This window comes from Lagopus leucura, unplaced genomic scaffold (genome assembly GCF_019238085.1).
Source record: "Lagopus leucura isolate 7727_CA_CO unplaced genomic scaffold, USGS_WTPT01 Super-Scaffold_650, whole genome shotgun sequence".
In the NCBI taxonomy this organism is placed as follows: domain Eukaryota; kingdom Metazoa; phylum Chordata; class Aves; order Galliformes; family Phasianidae; genus Lagopus; species Lagopus leucura.
The window spans coordinates 2,243,395-2,266,470 of NW_024962253.1; the positions used below are offsets into that span (position 1 = coordinate 2,243,395).

Sequence of the window (23,076 nt, forward strand, 5' to 3'; positions counted from 1 at the left end):
TGATTCCTGGAGGTTTTTAGCTACAGTATATGAGCATTACATCAAAAATCTTTTATAGAAACTTCACCCATAAGTTGCCCTCAGTACATTAAACCATATGCTGTGAACATCTCCGTCTGCACACCTCTGTCCACAATTATGCTTGAGTAGTGCCCAGAGATTTAACTTCCATCCTGAAAAGCACAGTGATTCCAGATCTAAAGCACTGTCTTTCTTGTAGCTAGACATACTGCCACACATTTGGGCTTTGGAAATCTGCTTCAGACTGCACTTTCCTGCACTTTGAGATGAAGAGAAATACTTTGAGTAACAGCTCAGATTTGTTTATTCCACATGATGAACAGACAAAATACAACACTACTAATGCAAAAGAGTCTGGGAGAAAAACTGATAAAAGCTGGATCATCTTAACAAAAACCAAGATTTGCTCATCCAACTTTCTTAACCCTGCAGTCTGTCTAGACAATCTGATGTGACTAATTTTACAGTAACTAGCTTATGTTTGGACAGTACTTTTTATGCTGCAGTACCAACACCATTACATAACTCTCTGCAGGTTTTCACTGCAAAGCAGCCACCTCTGATGTTGTGGTGGCTGTTAAGCAGTGTTTGGGAACTCTCCCCAGTGGTTTTGGCTGGGGAAGGAAGGGAAGCACAACAAGCAGGCTGACTTTTCTGCTGTGTGAAGCACTGTTGAAATCAGCAGAAAGGAGCTAAGAGATCTGTCTGACATTCTGTTAAAACCAAGAAGCTGTTACTACAGGAGGCCTCTTGACAGGGTATCAGAGTGCACACACTGAAACAAGTTGCTTCACGGGCAGCCAAATGTGTAAACCCTCTTCCAATGTCCTTACCCCCATGAGTTCATTGATGTCTAATAAAAGATGGGCTTATGAGCACTAATGAGAACTCTCTGCTCTGCTTGGCTGCCTATTTTCATGAAATTTATAGGAACACAATAGCTTTGGGACCTCTTCCACCCCATCAACGATAGGTTAAATTACCCAGTGGGTTCAAAGCTCAAAGGAGGAGCCCTTGACAGATTGACTGATAGATGGGCCCAGGCACACACTAACAAACAGCTTGATTATACAAGCCTGATTTCCTTTGGAAAGAAGGAGCAAGAGTTCTATTGGTCCCAGCCAATAGATAGGATAACTTATAGCAAATTGCCTCCTACTGCCTTCTTAAGATGGCACTTCAATGAAAACTTAATTCTTAAGCAAATTCTGGATTTTGAAGATGTTCTCTTAATACCTCCAGGGATAAGCGTCCTTGCTGGGCTTGAGAAGATAGAATACCTTCACCAGTGAAGGTGGAATAGCTGCGAGTGCATTGAAAACAAAGGTCTGGAAGAAAAGGGGAGCGTTTCTGAAGCATGCCCTTCATTTTAAAGGGCAAGGCTGTGGCTTTGAGAAGCCAGACAATTTCTCTGAAGCAGAATTTTGTTTGTGCTGCAGGGGTATTTACTGGCATTTGGATGGTGTAGGTAGAACAGCTTTATGTAAAAAGAAGAAAAAAAATCAAACCTTTAAAGGAGCTTTAAAAGGACAATAACCCAACTCTCTGACTGTTTAGGGGATTTTATTTGGACACAGCTGTTGCTGAGCCTTTTGTGACCAGACATTTGTACGTGTTTTACTGCATGTTTGCACGGCTGCACGCAGGAGATAATATAACTGACAGCCTAGTGATGACAGATTCCTACAGCACAGAGGATGCAGGGAGGTCAGGAGTGGTACTAAGTCCTCTCCAGTATGATAGCACCATCATTTCCTATTTACCTGCAATGTCAGCAGCAAGATGTTCCCAGTCCACAGAAAAGGTGCATGTGGGTGGGGGCAAAGAGGCTGTGCCCAGAGTGGACTCGTCTCCAAATTGCCCTCAGATTTACCCCTGTACCCAGTGATTCACCCTCTATAACACTTAGAAAAGACCAGAGAAGATTCAGATCAATCTCAGTTGGGAAAGGAGGAAGAAGTGACTAAGTAAAAAGGCCAGTTTTAAGTAGAACACTACTTAAGTAGGATTGAGAGGACATGACTACATGGCTTCTGCTCCAAGCTGTGTGATGAGGTCCCGCTCTCAATCCACAGTGATTCACTGGACCTCAGTTTTCTCATCCATACCCTGAACAAAGCAAAGAGGCTGATTTTGCTTGAAACAAGTTTTGAGAGTTCCTGACAAATCTGCAGAAGGGAAAGTATAATGTATTTTTATGTCATCCTTCTACCTGTCTTCTCTTTGTGGATAACAGTGAGGAACTTTACACTGCAGTTTCAGGGATGAGGACAGAAAGATCCAGCAGGTCCAATCTTCCACCTTAATCTGTACAGTTCTGTGGTCAGAAATTGATGTGTTCACAACTGGCTTAGTAATTGAGGCTGTAGAGAGCTACAAGAACTGGAGGGCAGAAAAAGAACTTAAAAAAAATCAAATGCCTATAGAAACAGGGAGAAACTCTTCTGAAAAATTCTGATGCAAGTTTCTACCATCCCCAACCTATTGTTTCTAACATTGTCTTGACAAAATAAACTACATTTTATGTCTTCAGTGGTTGAATTTTTGGCTGGGATGTTTCCTGTGCTCACATCTCAGTTCTAAATACATTTGCAGGAACGGAAACAAAATGTGTGCCCTTCCTGGAAGCAAATCCACTAGCTGTCTCTGCACTTCATCAGGCTGTGAAAGGCAGACTTCACACTATCAGAAACAGTCCAGGATAAATCAGCCCATTCACTTTCTTCATTCATCTTTTGAATGTCTTTTGCATGTCTTCAGATTGTATCATGATGTAGATAACGCTGAAAGACTTTTCAGTATTCACTTTTAATTGTTGGCTGTTACAGTGTTTGGCTTTCAGAGAGGGAACGTGACTAGTGAAGAAAATCTGAATAAGAAAATAGAAAACTGATGGAAGGAGAATGCTTGAGGGTCAGTTACTTGGACAGATCTCAGCAGATCTTCTATGGAGGCCTTGGTTCGAAGGCCACCGAAATCTGAGTAGCTTTTGGTCCAAATGGTAAATAATTTACTGAATAAACACTGGTATCTGATCTCATCACTGTACCACTAGAGATACATTTTCACAAAGTGCAGATAAAACCTTACCCCTATTCAGGACCAGCATGCCTGTCCTGGCTGTAGAAGGTCCTGCTGATAGAAAATAATTGCTTATATGAGAAGATATCATTAAGTACACACTACAACCAGTCAAGAGAACTTCTCAAGTATAAGTACTTATGCTTCTGCATTTGAGTTGTGGATACTCAAACTAATCATTCAAGGAAGTCAGACGATGAATGTATAGATTTCCATCTTTACTCTGAGGGCAAAAAAAAATCTGCATGGTCTATAAACTACTGGCATGTGAAGACAGTAGACTTGATCAAGTGACAGGTAGGTATTCATGTGTGGTCCAACTGGAGCTGGTGCAGCACTGCTTCCTCAAATCAAAACACCAGAACTGTCTTCTGGATCAGCATTTCTTTCTCTAGAAGTCATTTTATTTCAGTGGTGCAAGTGAAAACAGTCTTACAGAAATCTGCTTGTCCCAAGACTTACATCTGGTAGAGAAGTGGAATGAGAGTCCTGAAGTCTGTTTGCTGGTTCTCCCACATGCAACGTCAGGATCTTGAAAACAGAGAAAAGTTGGAGCTGGGCCTATATACAAGGAATAATGGAAACCTCAGCATGAGACTGGCCTCAGAACTTTCCTTTGAACACTTTGCAGGTGGGAGGATCAGCTTATCAAAACAAGAGCGATATGAAGAGTAATATTCTATCCTGGCACAGCTAAATGATGACACTGGTGATCATTCTTTTCCATTCTGCTGATTTAAATAGCAGCTGCAGGTACATATCTGCTCACTAATGCAATCCAGTCTCCTCTAAACAACAGAAAAGGTCTCACACAGATTGCTGCCTTGCATACTTCACCTTCCCTGAACCAGAAACTACAGGGAAATACTGATCTCCTTTGCTCAGAACAGACAGTGATGTCCCAAAGAGGCCAAGAGACATGGCCAAAGTAACCCAAGCTCTTGGTGACAGTGAAGGCATTTGAATGGAAAGTTCAGGTGGGCACTTCAGTTTTGAGGCTGTCCTTTTCTACTCATGAGAGAAAGCAGAGACAGAAGGAGCCCAGCAGCAACCACCAGTTTAATAACAATCACTACTATGCTAGGAGACTGGATGGATAATGCAGTCCCAAAGCACGGACATGAACTAATGCCATCAGCATTGGTATAAATAGGGTGTCTGCATTTAATTAATAAATAATAGGCTGCAATGCTAATCTCCTTCTGCTAACTCTTTTCTAAAGGTGCAATCTATTAATCACATGTCACTGCCAGCCTGGTCACTCCTTTTTTTAGATTCAAGACAAAAAAAAAAAAAATAGCTAGAATTAAATGGTTCCTGAATACAGCAGGGCAATTGAATAGCACAGCCAGCATTATGATCCACTGCTGATTTCAATACTTGGCTTCAAGTTTTTTTCCTCTAAGGACTGATAATAATGCTTTAAAGAGAGAGTGAAGGCTTGTGATGTTGTTAAAGGTCAGCATGTTACTAATGTCTGTAAAATGGAGGTGTTTTTTTTTCCCCTGATTATTCGCCCATGGAAATTCTGCTACTTTACAGTGTCTGCCAACGTGCAGTAAGACCCATTTCTGCGTGTACTTGCTAAGGCAGGTAACATACTTCTGTTGAGCTAAGGACAGTGTAAGATTCATAGGAGTTATTTAGCGAAAATATCTCACCTGCTTAGCACACTTTGAGACTAGGAAGCCAGAAACTCGAGGAGAAAAAAACCATTTGTGTTGGTATGGAAATGCTGTGGGGGAAATAACAGCACTGCTCATCTGGGATCATGCAGAAGTAGACATGCAAATTGCTTCCTTTGCATGTGAATATCCACTTTCTGGGAAGCCTCCCTTTCAGGGCTCTGAATGAACTCCATTGTGTCCATAGACACAATGAAGATTTTCACCTGTTCAGCTTCAAGATTATGGATCTCCCTGCTGTGCCTTTTCTAGGGTCTCTTTAGAAAAATCTGGAAAACTTCACCCCAGGAAAACATTGCCCCAGGTGTCTTTGTGTGCATTGAGGTGTGTGCATTTATGTCACACATCAAGTTGCTATCCAAAATGTTGTTATTAGAAAACATACCCTGCCTTTTCTAGTCTGTTGCATGCAATTGATCACAAAGATGTTTCATTACTAATGATTAAAAGCATCTCAGAAAGTTCATTTCTGCAATTGCAACCTGTTTGATATCAAAGTTGTGCTGAAGCCTCAGAAGTGTCATTCTCTGGTTAAATTTCTTTATTCTTCAGTCAAATGCAAGGCAGAAGTCTCAGCACAGAACATACGGGTGAAATTTTACACTCAGTTTATGCAAGAGGTTAAATGAGATCTAATGATTCCTTCTAGATCTAAAAACTATTAATTTTCCTTTAATCCAGCGTGGAACACCAGAAGAACAGCTACTGCTACCGTGCTTTGGCCTTTCCACTTAAAATCCAAACTTCAATCAGGGAACACTACAGGCTCTAATAAAAACACACTGTCTGTAATAGCAGGAAAGAGTGCTGGATCACACACTGAGATCAAGGAGAGACAGGGATAAATTCAGCTCATTGCATGCGCTGGAAATATACTTGCATCAGGATTTGAACTTCTTGTGGTATTTGACCCCTGTTTTGTTTTAGGTGGCTCCAGTCCCTTTGAAGAGTTCCCCATTAAAGAGGCAGTTGGTATTCAGGGACTGCTGTATTCCAGTTTCTTTCTGCATCCTTGTTTCTCCCAAGGACCTGCCTTTGTGCCAGCAGGTGGCACAACCTGCTCCCTGTCACTGTAGTGTGTCCCTCAAGCATCGGCCTCAGTTTCTTTTCTACTCATCTGTGACCAAGTGTGCCAACCATAAGTATGTAGTGTGAGTGCACAGAAGACTCCTTCTCAGGAATGAGGTCATGCTAGTAACTTAAAATCTTGTGTGTGTTATTCAGGATGTCACCTGTGTTTTACGATAGGACACATCCCCAGAAAGAGCTTAGCTTGAAGGTTGTCCTTAACGTTTCCTTTCCCCAGGAAAAACCTAATTCCACAGCATCTGGCCTGATGTATTGGTTTCACTACCAGCTGTACAACGCAGCACGGCACTTTTTCTCACATCTGGGATGACATTATATGAGAGGTCTGCATCCTACCGTGTAGGATCCTACTCCGTCTGTTCTGCACTCTACAACACACCTGGTGTCGTAGTTCATAGCTGGTCTCCTAAGCACTGCTGCAAGATAGATAGTAAATAATTAGATTTCTGATGTTGGGTGTGGAGAGACTGCTTTGGTTCAGTCCAATCTCTAAAGTCATTAAGCTCACACTATCTTCATTCCTGCTTGCCTGAGGTTCTGGCCCATTCTCCCACACCTCTTCTTCATTAGCTACTCATAATAATAATAGTCATACTCATCTTGGAATAAAAATATCCAAGAAAGCAGTTCATCCAATATAACTTATATTGTGGCAACATAATTTTATGTTAATTGGATGGCTACTTGGAAGTGTCAGTATTTTGTGGTTTATAATCAGTGCATCTGGCCATTCATCAATGACTCAAGAGATGGATAAATTAAAGATTTGGGGCAATTAATTACCATTCATATTGCAGTTCGTGGGTAAGAAGTATTCTGCTGTCAGTGAAATCCTACAACTAGGCTGCTGCAAGAAAGCATGCCACAATTAATTTCAATCCTAATACACTTGACTTACTTATCCCTTATTTTTAACTCTCTTGTAGCACAGTACTGACCATTGGGAAATCTCAGCTTGTGTTATGAAACAAACCTGCTCTGCCCTTTCAGCTGGGATGTGTCCCAGTGCAGTTCCCACAATACAAGTAGGCACCATCTCCTAGAGGACTAAGCCTGACCTGATTCCACAAAAAGCAAAGCTCCATGAAGCTGGCTTGAAATATTTAAACACCATTATTTGGGGAGATTTTCAAAGGGAATATTTAGACACCCAAGGTCCATTGACTGAGTGAGACTTGAGACGCATAACACATTTGATACTTCTAAACATCTCTATTTATCTAACCAAATTACTTCTGTGGAACTAATGATTACAGAACCTGACACCTAATAATCAATTAATACCTGTAATCTTGTAGCACCAGCACTACTTTATAGGTGAAAGCTGGAATTACAGCAACATACTGGGGCAACTTCATATATATGTATGTATTCAGACAGTTAAAGGTAAATACTAGTCAACAGTTCGAAAAGAGGTGAGAATAATAGCCTGATCCTAAGTAATCTCTTTAAGATCCATTAGGAAATCTGAAGCAGTGCAAGAATTGAAGCCTCAGTCTTTCAAGCTGCAATCTATTGCCCACTCTACAGCTTTTGCTTCCTCTGTGCAGGATCATGCTGCAACACTGCCCTTAAAATTGAAAAGAAAGGAAACTGTCCCTCACTAATTGAAGCCAACTGTTTATCTTCCCTGGGGGAAAATGTTTCAGTGCAGTGCTGCCTTGAAAATTACCTCTCTACAAATGATATTACAAGGGGTCATATTCATTTTCCACCACAGATTCTAAAACAGGCTGGTTTTAAAGATAAAAATATTTTTGTTAATTATGAAAACATATTTTCACATTTTAAAGACACAGATGTTAGGCACTGCTTTCAATTTGAAATCTTTTTTATTAGTATTTTGAGTTCACTTCCTGCCATGATGACGGGAGTGGTAAAAATCCCAAATATAAAAATGCAAATTGCTTTTAAGGAAGAATTAAAATTGATCAGATTATCTCTACTGCTCAGGCAGATTGGGATGCAACCCATCTTATTCTTCTCTCAACACTGTGAAATAATCAAATTAATGGAGAGAGATCCCTTTCCTTTTTAGGACAAAAAACAACATAGCAACTTTTGTTAATATATTTTAATAAGAATTTCAGAAAATTCAAGTATTACCATTCGCATGATACAAATGGAAAACTGAGGCCCATAAAGGTAAAAGCTGTGATCCATCCTACCTCTCTTCAGATGCCTAAAAGCAGGGCACCTAAAGCTGTTAGTTGCCATAAATTCACTCCAGATTCAGTGGGGAGAGGGGAAACTTCAGAGCACCTTTTATCCCATCTGTTTCAAGATGGGGCAAATCACCTTCTAGAGGTACCTCTTCCTCTCCACTTTCCATAGCAGAAGCCAAGATAATTAGCTTCCACTGTGTGCTCAATATTCAAGTACTAAGCCCAGATGAAGTGAATGCTGCCAGAAACAACATTTTAAGGAGAGTGGCATGAAATCCTGGTTTAAAATTTCCTCTGGCCCTTAATCCAAGGATCCTAACTAAAAAGCTCAACTTCTAGATAAAAGCACTAGATGCTAGTTTACTCAAAGCACTGAATTATTTACATACTGATTTTCCACCTCCCAGATTGATTTCACATACCTGCTGCAATTGAAAAAAAGCTGTATGTGTCATGGATAAAAGTTTGCTTGACCTTCAGTATCTCCTGAGTCTCAAAGCTTCTTGAGAGCTGTGACACTGTCATCTGGGATCTGAGCAGGCAAGGAGCAAAACTCATCTAGTGAAACGCTCAGCAGATAGAGGGGGTTCAAACTGCACCGAGACAGGCTGAGGCATTTGTATGATTAAATTGCTCAACTGCAAACTTGCTGTGCCTATGGCTTGAGGATATTGACTGTAGTCCGGGCATTTCCTAGCTCCCACATCACAGTAACACCCACTTCCCAGAACGACCCTGGATTACACAAGAGTCAAAAGGCTTTGCAAGCATGCAGTAAGCAAGTGGCAATCATGAACAAACAGGCACGCAGCATTACATGCTGGATGCTGGGCTCAGTTTATACCCTGGTAATACTTTAGCCAGCACTTTAGTTGTCTGAGCTTACCAGATCTAGAACAAACAAACTTACTTATCTAGGACCAGGATTTTAAAAGTGATCAGATTGACAGTGCTAACACTTCGAGTTAGATGGAGAAATAACTACACATGAATGACTGTGGCAGATGCATTCAGCTCTACATTGCCAGAAAGAACTGAAACTCAAACTCAGAGTAATGATAGTGAGGAGGAGAAAAAATCTGGAGACTTTGTAGTTTTTTTTGTTTTTTTTTTTTTTGTCATTAGTTATAAAATATTATTCTTTTTTTACCCCAATTCTAGATGATCTGCAACAAGTTTTCTGAGTTTTCTGATATATGCTACTTTTATACTAATTTCTTTTTTACTAGATTTTTTTTTTTTTTTTTTTAAGTAATTCTTTCCTTTGTCATTCTTCTTTACTTCACATTTTACATCAGGCCTCTCCTAAGGGCTCTTCCTTCCTGGAGTGTTGCATAGGAACATGAAATACTGGGATTTTGGCATGGGGAGGAAGACGGCTTGTGCATTTTCATTAAAATATCAGTTGGAAAAATATAAGGGAAAAAAAAACAACCAACCAACTGAACAAAAAAACAGCAAGCAATACCCAATGGGAGAAGGGACAACACCAGACACCTCACACCTAACTCATTGTTGGCTCTGTGGTGGAAGCTCATACATCACTCAGGAGGCAAGCTCCCCTCTAGGAGCTAGGCTTGGATTTGATGTGATGAAATTTGGATCCCCTGTGATTATCAGACCAAAGTCACAGGGAAAAAGCCTGGAAAATCTGAACAAGTAAATTAAATCTGTAAGGTGTGAGCATTAGTCACCCTTATTTTCCTCAACACTAGGTAGAAGAATAGCCTCTACTTTTCATTTCCCCCAAATGCTACTCTGCAAGAACAGCAAAACATGCCTACCATTTTTTAAAGAGATGTCCATGTAACCATAACTACAAGTTAGTCAATAGAAAAATACATAATAAATGGCTGTTATTTCAACTCTTTTGTGAGACAGTTAATTAGAAACTTCATTTGTCTACATGGATTGCACTTATTCAGCTATATTCTAATAAAATGTGCATTGCTTCTAGTGAAGGGAATGTATTTCCTATTGATGTGCTATGAACTACTATACAGAGAGGTGTTATTATATCCCTGTGTAATAACAAGCCAATTATAATGATCAGCAAAACCTTTACAATAAAGTCAATGCATGAGGAGTGATTATCATAATGCATTCTAACTGTTCAGTGCCATAAATGCTTTGCAATTAATTGTGGAGCATATCTATAAATGTATTATTAATGCTGTATAAAAACCCATTGACAAGCAACCTTTACATTAAAAAAAGATAGCAGGACTGTAATGCGTCCCTGAGTTCACCTAGGAGGTTGAGCTGTATTTACCAAGGCAGATTTTTTTTTACAGAATTCTATGTTTTATTTCCTCCACCCTCCTCACCACTTCTTCCATCTTTATTCTGTTACACAGAATCCAGTTACACACCATACTGGATTTTTGGTCCTTTACACATCATTTTGGGCACAACTAAAAGCTTGCACTGGTGTCTTAATCCTATGACACTGACAGCCCATCTTTCTTGAAAGCCAAAGGCACTAGCCACAAGAAATAAGCAAATAAAAGTGTATCATAACCTACATCGGCAGTGCATAAAGATTGAGAAGAAAGGAGTCAAAGTTACGTAATTGATCAAAAGTTATGTGGTACCTCAGTGGCAGAGAGAACTGATATAAAAACCTCAAGGCAGTGAGATCCCCAGCCTCTCCATAGGCTCTTCTCTAGGCTCTTCTCCTTACCAGTAAACTACTAGGTTACAGATGCTATATGAAAAATATGCAGTATGGTTAGTTTTGGTCTGTCCGTCCCCACCCCCCCCCCTTTTTTATTTCCTTAACACTTTATTTTAAAAGGTTGTCCTGAGGACATGTGCTAGAACACAATGTCCTGTGGAACTTTTCCAGTTCCTATTGATGGGCACCCTTCCATCGATTTCAATCACGATGGAAAGGGCAGACGTGAACAGAAGTTTGATTTCCCTTATACAATTTCAGCAGGTGAGTACAAAGTGGAGCACATCAGCCTTCAGTAGTGTCATCGAATATAAAACATTACACATAAGGATCTTCTGGAGCCCTTTTTCTCCCCCAGAATTAAGTTTTACCAGACAGAAGAGAGCACAAACAGGGTCATCCAAGGCTACTTTGAGTTAACTGATACATTTGCATGCAGCACTGATGGTACCTTCTGCTTGCTTGAAAACAGGACCTTGTGAAAACAACAGGGAATCAGCTCTCAGTATTGTGGTGCAGTCGTGAATTTCTAGAACACCAGAATATTTTTCATTCCTCATGGTCTGTGATTGGCCCTATCACAAGTCACAACTAGAAAGAGAAGACCTCAATGACTACTAAAATACTGTTTCTAGATCAGCCTTATCCTGAGATTTAAGGAAGAACATCACTTTTAAAAATTTTTTTAACAGATATTCTGTTCTGGAATGAAAACAGAGACAGATTTCCTTTGAACCTAGTGGCATTGTTGAAGAAGGCTCCATCACATGCACTGGGTTCTAAAGTTCAGCTCTGCCTCTGGAAGACCTTTGCCTCTCTAAGACTGGACTGAATAAAAACAAGAAGCCCAGGTATGGGTGAGTTTCTTGATTCAGCCCTGGACTTAGGGAATCCATGTTTTCATTGGGAGGAAACCAAGAAACGTGGTCCAGAAATGGCCAGAGAGATGCTCAAGTCTATGCAATATATGATGGTCCTTGTAGCTCCAGGTCCAAATTCTTCTCCAGCCATGACCAAATAGGCAGAGAGACAAACTGACTTCATAAATTGACTGTATCTCCAACAGCTGTTCCTCAGTGCCCACCCTGCCAATGGTGCTTTGCTAGTGCTTTCTGTGGGTTCTGATACTTCTTCAAACTCTGAGGCAAGAAGGCTGCCTCCCAGAATGATATCAGGTTCTTTTCCCTTCTGACTCCTGAGCTCATCTCCCTTCCCCATGGATTTTTTTTTTAACATAATATTAGATTACTTTAAAACAATCATTACTTCTTTTTTTCCTTCACCCAGAGAACTACAGTGAGCTATTTAATACTGAACATGCAATTAATAGAGAGAAGATACCTGGATTTAGGTGTGGGCTGTGTTTTCTGCAAAAAAAATTATCCTGTTAGAAAGGTGGAAAAGAGTTGACCAATCATATTTTGGGCAAATTTAAGTAAGAGCATATATACAACACTGTGAGATTTAGAAGTGCAATGTAGTACGGAGTTGAAAATCTTTCAAACTGCAAGGGAAGATAAAGAATGAGAGATATGGTTTTTAAATTTGTGGGCACTGAAGGAAAAAAGAAGGTGGAATGCGATAAAGGTGTGGCAAATTACTTGTCCAGAGGTCTTGAGTTGAGACCTCAAAAAATATGAAGACAGATCTGCTACTATCCAACCACCATTTCTGTCCTGAAAAGTGTACTGGTCACAGCCAAGTGTGACACACGTGTTCTGTGTGATCTTCACAAGTACCTCCTTGTGCCATCCACAACTTGAGCTATAAAAGATATGGGTGAGAATACTACAGGGCTTATGATGATTTTGGTAGAGTTAATGGTGGTCCCTAAAGATGTGTTCAGGACAGATCAGCTTAGATATTTCTGCCTAGTCGTGACAGAGAGAACATTATCTCCCTAGGTTACGGTTGGACTGGATGATCTTGCAGGTCGTTTCCAACCTTGCGATTTTATGATTCTATATTTGTTTGCCAGTGCTGACTGCCTGGTCCTGCTGAATGACTCTAGGACTGCTAAAAAGGAACTGAGGAGAAAAAAAATCCGTGCAGGCAAAGTAAAAGTGGGATGAATGGATCACCATTTGGAAACAAAACATTTTGTCATCCCACTTTCCAGCTTTTGAGGTGGGAAGTAATAAAGGGAGCTCAGCAAAGATAAAAGCCAGAGAAATGCCAGTAAAATGGCTTCCATGGAATCTGGCATCCTAGGCTAGACATGTGATTCAAATAAAAGAATGAGATGGTACAAGTCTGATGTGTGCATATTTTCACACTCGGACTTCTGGCACATGAGTAAAGCCTAACCTTAGAAGTGCATGACAGGAGATGCTGGGCTCTGCCAAGATTGCCACTTCCTTATTTACTCTTAGCTCTCTTCTTCACACCTTCCTTGTGGTTGTATAGACCTTTTCAAAGCACTTCCAGAGAAGAAGGAAATAATTCCACATGGCTTTGTTATAACAGAGTAAAGCCAATCCAACCTGAAGTCATGTTTGATTGTAGCAGTTAACCTCGCCTGCATCTGGACAGGAAGATTTCTGAGACATTTTGGCCAACAGCATGAGCCATAGAATTCTGAATATTTAAATGAAAAATAGCTAAATAGCAGATAGTGAGTGGAATCTGAGGCTACGTTCATCACAGACAAGCCCTGTCAGCTGCAGCGGAGGGCTAGTGAGAGTTAGAAATGCCACAGATGAAATAAGAAACAGATCCAGACTTTTGTCCCCAAAGACAATAGGCCTTATAAATTGCAGAGAGGTCATTCTGGCCCCATCATAATTGCTGAGCTGATGGACGGGAATAAAAAGAAACAGATTATGGTGCATGAGCAAAGCACCACAGTATTGCTGCATATTGTGAGTGCTTGGACATTTTGTTCTGAAGCTGGAATAAACCATAAGCAAACAGATAATTTCAGAGCCTGCATACTGAATAACAGCTTGAGAAATGATGCAAGTCACTTGAAATATGACAGTCCAAATCTTCCAGCAGCTGCTATCACGTTCCCTAAACAGCAGACAAAAAAGACACTGCACACACCTTCTGCAAAACATACACAAACAAATTTTCTTGCAAGCACAAACAGACACAAAGGCTTTTGTAGATTTGTGAAGTCTTGCATGCAGAAAGCACTGCAATGTGTCAAACTGCAGGGTCTCCTATAAATCCCTCTACTCCCTCTCTGCAGGACGCTGCTACCTTTCAACTAAACAACTTGAGACTTTGACTTTTTTTTTTTTTTTTTTTTAAATTTTCTTTAGTACAGGAACCTTCTATAATTTCTTCATAAAATACAGGACCAGAAACCACTGTGAAGTGTTTCTGGGTAGAGACGTTAACACTGAGCCTGGGTAGCACACTGTGTGTGTCTTTGCATGCCTTCCTTTATGGACCTTCCCCCGTCCTTTGAGAGGAATGTGGAGGCAATGGCGCATCTAAGCATCACTAATAGAGTGTAACTAGAGAAGCAGGAGAGTCCTTTCCTTTTAAAAAATGTAACTCCCAGAACACGCTAGTGGGACCTCAGGGCTGTGTTTATCACAGGTTAACCCTGCCAGCTGCAGCAGGAGCTGTCTAGTGAGGGCTAGAGATACCTTGAACAAAATAAGAAATGGCTCCAAACTTTTGCCTCAAACCACAAAACAGACTTGAAATCTTTCCCTAAGTTTGCAAAACTTTAATTCATTGATATCTACAAAACTAATTTTAGAGCTGAATAGAAGACAAAGAACTAAAGTCAAGTCATCAACAGGATGAAAGTAATAGAAAATTCTTTCTGTTTAATTGGGATTTGTCTTACTCAGAATATAACATCAAGTTGTAGTTTACATGCCTAAAACGTATCAGACAACATAACACATGGCAAAATAACTTCTGTGGAATCAAAGCAAAATTTGGGCAGCACAAATGTCAGACAAAGATTTTAAGATATCCTTGATGTAGCTAATTATACTCTGATTTTTTCTGAAAGAAATACAGAATTTTTGCCTTTTTGTCACGTTCTATCAATCTGATCACTGCTGAGGTCTTTATAAAATGTTGAAGGATTCTGACCTTCTTATGAGATATTTGGAGTCACATGAAGCATCTGATAGAAGAAATACTCCCATGTAACATTCTGCAGCTTGAGCATTTGCACACACAAATAGGCAGGAATGCAAGATGCACAATTTTCCCATTAATTTAGACTGTTTCCCAAGAGAAATGTATTGAAAATACATTCATTTCTAAGTCCTGTGAGATTAGGCAAATGTAAATAATGCCAGTTTTTACTGAAAAGAATTGTATTCTTTGTATTGCTCCTAGTCCAGTGTGGGGATTAACAGACAAAATAATAAAAACAGCGCAACTAATAAGGGGCAGTCAGAATTTCCATTTTGCTGGGATGAGTGAAATTTGTGCCAAGCAATATTTTGCATTCCTTCCCAAATCTAGATGGTCTGATAGTCTAAATTCATACTCACATGCTCCAAATGCCAACAAACCCACTTTTGTTTCAACTGAGAATCAAGACACAGAAGGGATTAAAGACCAATGAATTACAGGCTGTAGAACAAGGAAAAAAATTATCTAGCAGATTCTGCTTTTGTTGCTGTCGTTGGAGTAAATTCCAGACTCCTACCAGCTTTGGGTTTTGGGAGATCTTACTGGGAAAGTCAAGGGCACGTGCTTCAACAAAATCTGGGTATTTATCCTTGTGTAAAACACAGTCTCATTGCCTCAAGAACACTGTTCACCATTTCCAGTTACAGCCTCTTTCTGAACTACAGATTCAAACAGCATCACATCCTCTCTTTAATACCTTGACCTGGCACCAAAATTCCCTATGTGTCAGAAGACAGGGGTGTATTTAGAGCATGGGCTTTGAGCAGACTGTGCAGTACAGAAGAGATGTTTAATCTTCCAAGCCTTTCCCCTTTCCTCATGTCCCATCCTGATACATGAGTTGGGTATAATAAGCTACAACTTAACAACTTTGTTGTTGAAGTTGACCTTTATCTTGCAGCCCTAATGAAGTCTTTTGATGTGCTCCTAAGATACACAGCCTCCTTTTTAGCATTCTGTTTGCCTTGCCTCCTTTAACTGGTGGGCTCACAGAGAACGTAAGTTTTCATACAATGCCTCCCTTGGGTGCCAATTGTTCTTTTCTCCCATAGTTGCCCTTGAGTCATGCCGTTCTGAAACATCACCAGCCCACAAGCAGCCTGACAGTGGGAAATTAGGACAGCATGTCTTTCACACCAATGATGAGCACACACATTTGGCCCTACATTATCATCACCACCGACAGGAGAAATACGGAAGCGGAGTGGGTAGAAAGAGATGAGGCTTGTAAGTGTAGGGGAGATAATTAGGTAAAATACAATGGAGAGGGAACTACTGGTGTGACAGATAATGTGGAATCAAACTGCCACCCGAGCCCTTTGCGGTTCAATCCTCTCCTCCTGAAAGCATCTGCTCTTAGCAAGAGTTTGAAAACCTTCCCCAGAAAACCAGGCATGTGTTCTCTATTTGCATTTAAAAAAAAAAAAAAAAAAGTGATTGGGAGCTACATACCCTGTAGGCACACTGAGCAAATTGGCCAGCCTAATTATTATTTTTTGGTATGTCTAATTAAATAGACAAAAGGCTCTCCCTTCACTCCCACTGTCGACATGAGCTCCAGTGGAATGTGCATAATGTCCCCTCATTTGCCCAAGCAGCTGAGCCTTTCCCTTTCCCCATAGGAGATCCACACTGACAACTGCCCATAGCTTACCCACACCTACTAAGACATGGAGCCAGATCTTCAGAGGGGAAGGAAAAGGGGGCAAATTGACCCTGTTCTGTTAAAAACCACTAGAAGATGCTGCCTTGTGTGACATGCTTTGTTGCAGATTAGAAAAGTGCTCTGTCCCTTGATAGAAGAACTTGCCACTGCAGAGCCTTTTGAACGCTTTCTGCACACTGCTAGCAAACTCCCCTGAATTTACTTTATGGGGACTCCAGAAGTGCCATATTTATCCCTGGACTTTCGGGCACTTTTCCAGTATTCAGTTCTTGCCCTGCTTTGTAATTACACGACACCGCAACTCTTCCTTACAGAGCCTCTGCCTACCTGCTGGTTTCACCACTCCGTGACACCAGCCCTCTAACTATGAGCTGTGTACAAAATCTTCCAATGACTTGAGTCACTGGAGAGTTTCAGCCTCACACTGATGCAGTCAAAGCATCTGGAATCCAAAGCTTTCAACTGAAAAAGAATACAATTTCAGGGCCTTTTATCTGCAGGACATTTTGCTCCTTTTCAGTAGCTCGTGCTGGGGAATTTCCACTAATGTCAACACAAAGATAGAGTCACATAAATGAAGAAAAGTTTATGTCTATGTTGAAAATTAAAGAGTTTTCATATAACGCATCACTAGATGACAAAATCTATTCCCATGTTTCTATGATACCTAAGCACTACTGCTTTAACTGCATATATTGACAAAAGCCTCTATTTTGTGTTGGTTTTTTTCAGCCAAGCAGATAGGTATAGAGAAGAATGAATGCCATTATATACATATAAATATATATATGTGTGTATATTTATATATACATAAATATGCAAATTTAAGAAAATAGAGTGCAAACTAGTCCTGCATAAATGATGTTACCCATTCTTAATGAGCTCTGTATTTGATCTGACAAACAGGCCCCTACCAAGCAAGTATGCTGTAGTACCACAAAATCAGTTGTGAAAGAAAGCCTGTAAGAAAAAAAGCAGAAAGAAACAAAAACCTGTCAGAAAGAAAACCTGTCAGAGGAAACACCTTATCACCAGTGATCAATGGAATGGTCACTTAGCAAAGCCTTCCAAATCCACTATGCAGAACGGAAAAGAGAAAGACCAGCTCCTTACTCCAGCTACATCTGTACAAATCCTGAATAACTCCCTTTTTCTGAGAGAAGCCTTCAGCTTCCACAACATGTTTATCCACATAAGCTGATGCAGGTGTAGAAAACTCTTAACAATTTACCTTGTCCATGACCAGAGTTGTTTCAGTTCAAGGAGAAACAACATGGTCAGATAAATCGTAAAATGTCTGCTTTATCCTAACCACATTAAACACCTCTGCAGCTCAGCAGAACATAGGTCTGAAAAACCTATGTTGCCGTCATTGCTGTTAAACTTTGTTAAGTCAGTGCCTGATGCTTCACTTCTTAACAAGGCAGTTATTTGTTTCCCAGGCAATCTCTGGCACCTGCCTGCCTTTTAAAATCAAATAATAATTGAATATGAGGAAAGCGAGACGAAGTAAAGGAGATTTAATAAAGAGAATCTTTGCTGCAGAGGGAATTTCTTTGGCAGTGATTACGTTACTAATTGATCAGCACATTGCCTGAGAGAAGCCAGAGACAACAATTATACTTAGCACTGTAGCTGAAAGCAATGCAGTCAACTACCTCCTCGGCTTTCGCTGTCCGCTGGTTTCACCTGGATCGGTCTATTCATCTGTAAGAGAAAACGAAGAGAGACAGATATTTAACAATGGAATTGAGCATTCATATATAGAGTCATGCATCATAGTAAGCACAAGAATACACTCCCTGAGGAGGGAAAAAAGCGATTAGTAAGCAAAGAAGTGACCACAGAGCACAGGCTGCCTGGGCAGCTTCTTGGTGTGAGGTAATTCAGTGCCACCCCGTTTTACTGACAGGCGCTCTGCTGAATCACACCAGGAGAGAGACCTACTCTTTTCACTTGGGTTGTGAAATTTTAAATGTAACTTTTAAAATTTCTTATAGTTTCTTCTGAAAAAGCTACTGTGTCAGAACAGAAGTAAATTTCACCTCAACCATTGGCTCAGGAGGTTTGGCTATAATTATCAGCAGTATGGGGGAATGGTACTTGGACCTAGTTTGCCCATGTCATGGAAGTGCTGGCCATTGAGACTTTCTTCAGAGGACAGGCACAGTAAGTTAGTCAAAATCTCCCTTTCCCTCTTTTGCTTTTTCAAATGTGTTTTTCCTTTCTTACATCAGAATATATGCACATATACAAATCTTGCCATTGTGCTGAAAATATGATTTTTGTTCTCTAATTTATCCCTGTTGCTCTGTTCCTGTAAGAAAAACAGACAACCAGCACTGTCTCCAGTGTTCAGTGAGGTGCAGAGCACAGCAGACTTCTCGGCCACTCTGACCCAGCACAGCTCCTGCCTGGCCACTGGGGCCTATCATGGTGCCTAGGAGCTGGGGTCTCAGCCCAGGCTGGGGAACACAGCTGCGTCTTTCCCTTGTGCAGGTCCAGTCCATAGCAAGGATGAACATATTCCGAGAGACACACAGCACAGCACAGACAGGACACCTACACGTTTAGTCACACCAGCTGCCAGCCAAGTGCTGCCTTCAGCCGTGCTTGCTCACAGGGCTCATGTAAACACAGACACAGATGATTGAGTCCCATTCCTCCTTTATAGTGCTGGGGACAGAAGGTCACTGGTGCAGGCACACGGTTAGTGTGACTGGCCAGGTTTGGTTCCCATCACTGCCTCTCTTATTATCTTTTACCTTTTTATCTTAAAAAGTCTGAGTGCAAGAGAACTCCACATTAAAGGAGTTCCCTTACACCTAGAGCTACACAGCTTCTCAGGAGAAGTGGCAGTGGATGTTCATAAGCATCCTTACTGCTAGCGCCTATCTCAATGTCTGATGCCAGAGATTAGGATATTCCTCTGCTATTAATAGCTGGTGATACAGACTGGATCAGAAACAGCCAAGATTTCCATCTGAAAGCCCTTTCCTGACTCTTCCTCCATACCATATTAACATGGCAATGGGAATTTGCCAACTCACTGCTTCCCAATGAAGTCAGACCAAAAATTGGCTAAGTGTCACAGGATGCCTTTTCAAACCACAAAGCAAACAAACAAACAGAAAGAAAGAAAGAAAAAAAAAGCAAAAGAGGCAAATGGAGGTTAAATAAAATGGAAACTCCCACTGGGATCCATGTTAGTTGCAGCAGGCCCAGTAAAGCTGTCTTAACCTCCAGGCAGAGGGCAGAGGTGCTCAGAAGTGTACTATGCCTTGACTGCAAAGTACATTAACTATAGCCACCTCTGTGCTCTCTCAGAGTAGGGGTAAGAGGAATGGTCCTGATGGAACTTTGTGGGGGAGTCTGGGTTTGGCCTGAAAATGCAGGGATGACAATTTTTCTTCCTAATTCTTCTCAGTTTGAAGTAGGCATCGATCTGAATTATTCTCTTTTCTCTGGAAAACACTGGAAGCACTAATTTTTACCAACTATCATTACAACAAGGGATTTGCAATCTTTTTAGTTGTGATGTCTGTATCTAGGCAGTACTACTATGTAACATGCAAAATATCTTATTATTCTATTCTAATTATTCTATCTCTGTGCTTCTCTTCCAGTCTTTTTACTACCTTAGAATGAAGTAGAGGTGATTTTGCCCCTCTCTTCTTCGTGGCTAAATGCAGCTTGCCAACAAATCCGTTTCCTTTTTCTTCCCTCATTTTTTTTTTCCTCATTTCTTTCTTTTTTCTTTTTTCTTTTCTTTTCTTTTTTTTTTTTTTTTTTTTTTTTCTTCTTTTTTTCTTGAAAGTAGTTCGTAATCATTTAGATTTATTCTAATTGCTCTGAACACATATTTGGTAATAAAAAGTCATCAAACTGGCTGACAAGTAGGTTAAGATGATGGAGAGCCTCGCAGATCTTTCTGCATTGTTGTCTCGAGAGGAAAATGTACTTAGCCATAAACTGACTACAGTTAGAATCACACTTGGAAAAAGATGGATCAGTGGCTTCAGACACTACTGAGCAAATTCTATTCTTCTATATGCCAGCATCATCTAGAAAATCCAGGCAGTTTAAGTGCTAAAAACTAGAAAATACTGCGTAAACCTCACATCAGCCCCTGATTCTGCAACTATAAAGGTCTGTCCCTCACACGCAACTATCACAAGATATTAGCAGAGCCAGAAGCAGTGTACTTGTCTTCAGCAGGATGGACGTCCTGCCATAGCGCTCCTTTAACTACACTTCAGCACCTAGCTGTTGGAGGCACTTAAAGATCTATTAAACATATGAGGTCCCTGCTGCTCATTCAAAGACAGTAAGAACTTGCTTTCCAGACATTTGGAAAGAGAAGTGGTCACATAAGGTAGGAATTTGTAGGAGGTATGCTAACAGCCACAAAATTCCCCACTGAATTCAAGTGATTGCCTTTGGAACAACTCTTCCTACTTGTGAAGAACTAGATGCGGTCAGTTCACAAAAGTCAGATGAGAACATCAAGTTTTTAGCAAAATGAGAAAAAGAAATATTTAGGTAAATTGATAAATAAAAGGCTAGTGTCATTTAATGTGCACTCTGATTTATACACTTGACAATTTCTTTATAGACCAAAGAGAAAGTGCTGTATGCACAGAGCCCATAACACAAATTGAGATAGTCTTGACATGAAAAATACCCATTATATGGAGAAACACTGAGAGGAAAATAATTAAGTTTCCTCCCTCCATAGATGGCACTTTCTTTCTTCTCCCTCTTTTCTTTTTTCTTTCCTTACACAGATACCGTGGGAGCAGGCAGATGGCATGGGGAACAGGGAAAGACTAAGTGGAAAAATAAAATGTACTTTCCCCAGTCTGGGAAGCACATGCTTAGAAAGGAATTCAGAGGTTCAAGCTCTCTGCTTATTCTTCAGCTGTGAACTGTCATTGTGCAAAGAAACAAAGTTTTTTATTCATAATTACAGTTCTCTGAAAAGTGTTTTCAGGAATAATGTTATGGATATCTCTAACTTCTTGTCCTGGTGGACCATGGGAGTGTGTCAGGTGGAAGAACAGTCCTATGGCAATCAACTGGTCTCACAACAGGAGGGAAATATTGGAGTAAATGAGATTGTATAATCATCTTTGCCTTGAACTAGAAAAGTCAGTGACCTCAAATTACTGTTTTCAGTTCCCTTATGAGGGAAGAACTCAGGTCAGTACACTAGAGGTGGACAACATGCCTTGGTGAAGATGCCCCTTCCTGGAATTGTGAGGAGAACTTGAACCTAGAATTGATAAAGTTGCTTTTGAGTGAGTCAGCACATGAAGCTTTAAAAACATGTCATGATGCCCTAAGGCTCAGGAAATCCATGGCAGCTACTACTGTCCACCAATGAAACTTATCTTCTACATCTTTAAATGCCTCCAGTGTCATGAAATATATGCGCCAGTAGCTGCCAATACAGTCAGGAATTACATATTTTACACAAGCCTTCCTGCAGGAACTTGTAATTTTCATCAGAAGAACCCCAACCAGGCAAAGAAGAGGAAGAAACCTCAGATTTAAGAAAAACAGAAAGGTGCTAATACCAATGCCAATCAGCAAATCCGATTAATGTCATGGGCAGCCACAAGGGATCATAGGAACTAGAGATTGGCTGTGAACTTTTAGTGATTCTTATCACTAAAAAGTCTTTAAGAGAGATTTGGCATTACAAGGAAAAAAACTAGGCAGGCTAATCCAGTATTTAACTGACAAATGGACTGGACAAAATCTGGAAGGTCATCCCCAAGGAATTGTTACACTTCTCTTTGCTGCAGTGATCCTCCTTTCCTCTGCCCAAAGATGTTCTCTGTGGTCTCCTTTGAAATATGATCGTGAATTCTCATTCTAGATTATCCCTGTTGAGGAACATACTGTTTTAGTATCTATTAATCCGGCATGAGTTTATCTGCAGCCTTTCTCCTTCCTTGTAGGACACGACTGAAAATGTTCATGCTCTGTGTGAAACATGAGCATCTATCTATTTGAAGTGTTTATAAGATTCCCAACTTTATGGTCCCAGAATGCCCCATTCATGATGCAAAGGCCACTTTGGCCACAGTAATGATTTGAAAATGTCTCACTCAACATCACTGCTGGGATGTTGAGGGAAAAAGAGCCAGAAAATGTAATTTGAATTTCTGGTTACACACAAGAGACCCAGTTTTCAAAGAGGTGGCAAACAGCAGTGAAGAACCAGAGTTTTATTCACATTTACGTTACTCATGTGGCATCATGCAACCTCTGTGTCTCAGACTCCCTGTATCAGAAACTGTGGGTGCTGTATAACAGCAAAAATGTGAATCCATGCTATTGCAGAAAAAGCTGTGGGCCTTTCTTCCACAGAAGCCATAAGTAATTACTTTGACTGGGGAGTTAAAACTTCAGCTGCACTATGCTGCTTACTTTCCTTTCATTCTTTGCACCTTCATCTCTGCCGAAAACCATCCTTACTGTTGTTTTTGCACACCTTGGACAAAATTACTCTACTCGTTACACTTCATAACCTTCATTTTGTCTTTTCCTTCCCTTTGCCTAAAACCAACTCAT

The 23,076-nt window shown here is 40.5% G+C and overlaps 1 protein-coding gene across 1 annotated transcript in view; it reads right to left on the reverse strand.

The window, feature by feature from the left end:
• Positions 1-23,076, reverse strand: part of CELF4 (CUGBP Elav-like family member 4) — a 715,704-nt gene that overhangs the window by 291,727 nt on the left and 400,901 nt on the right. The window contains exon 3 of the mRNA XM_042862314.1: positions 18,153-18,201. Coding sequence (XP_042718248.1) covers positions 18,153-18,201 — 49 coding nt within the window. The remainder of the gene's footprint in view (positions 1-18,152; positions 18,202-23,076) is intronic.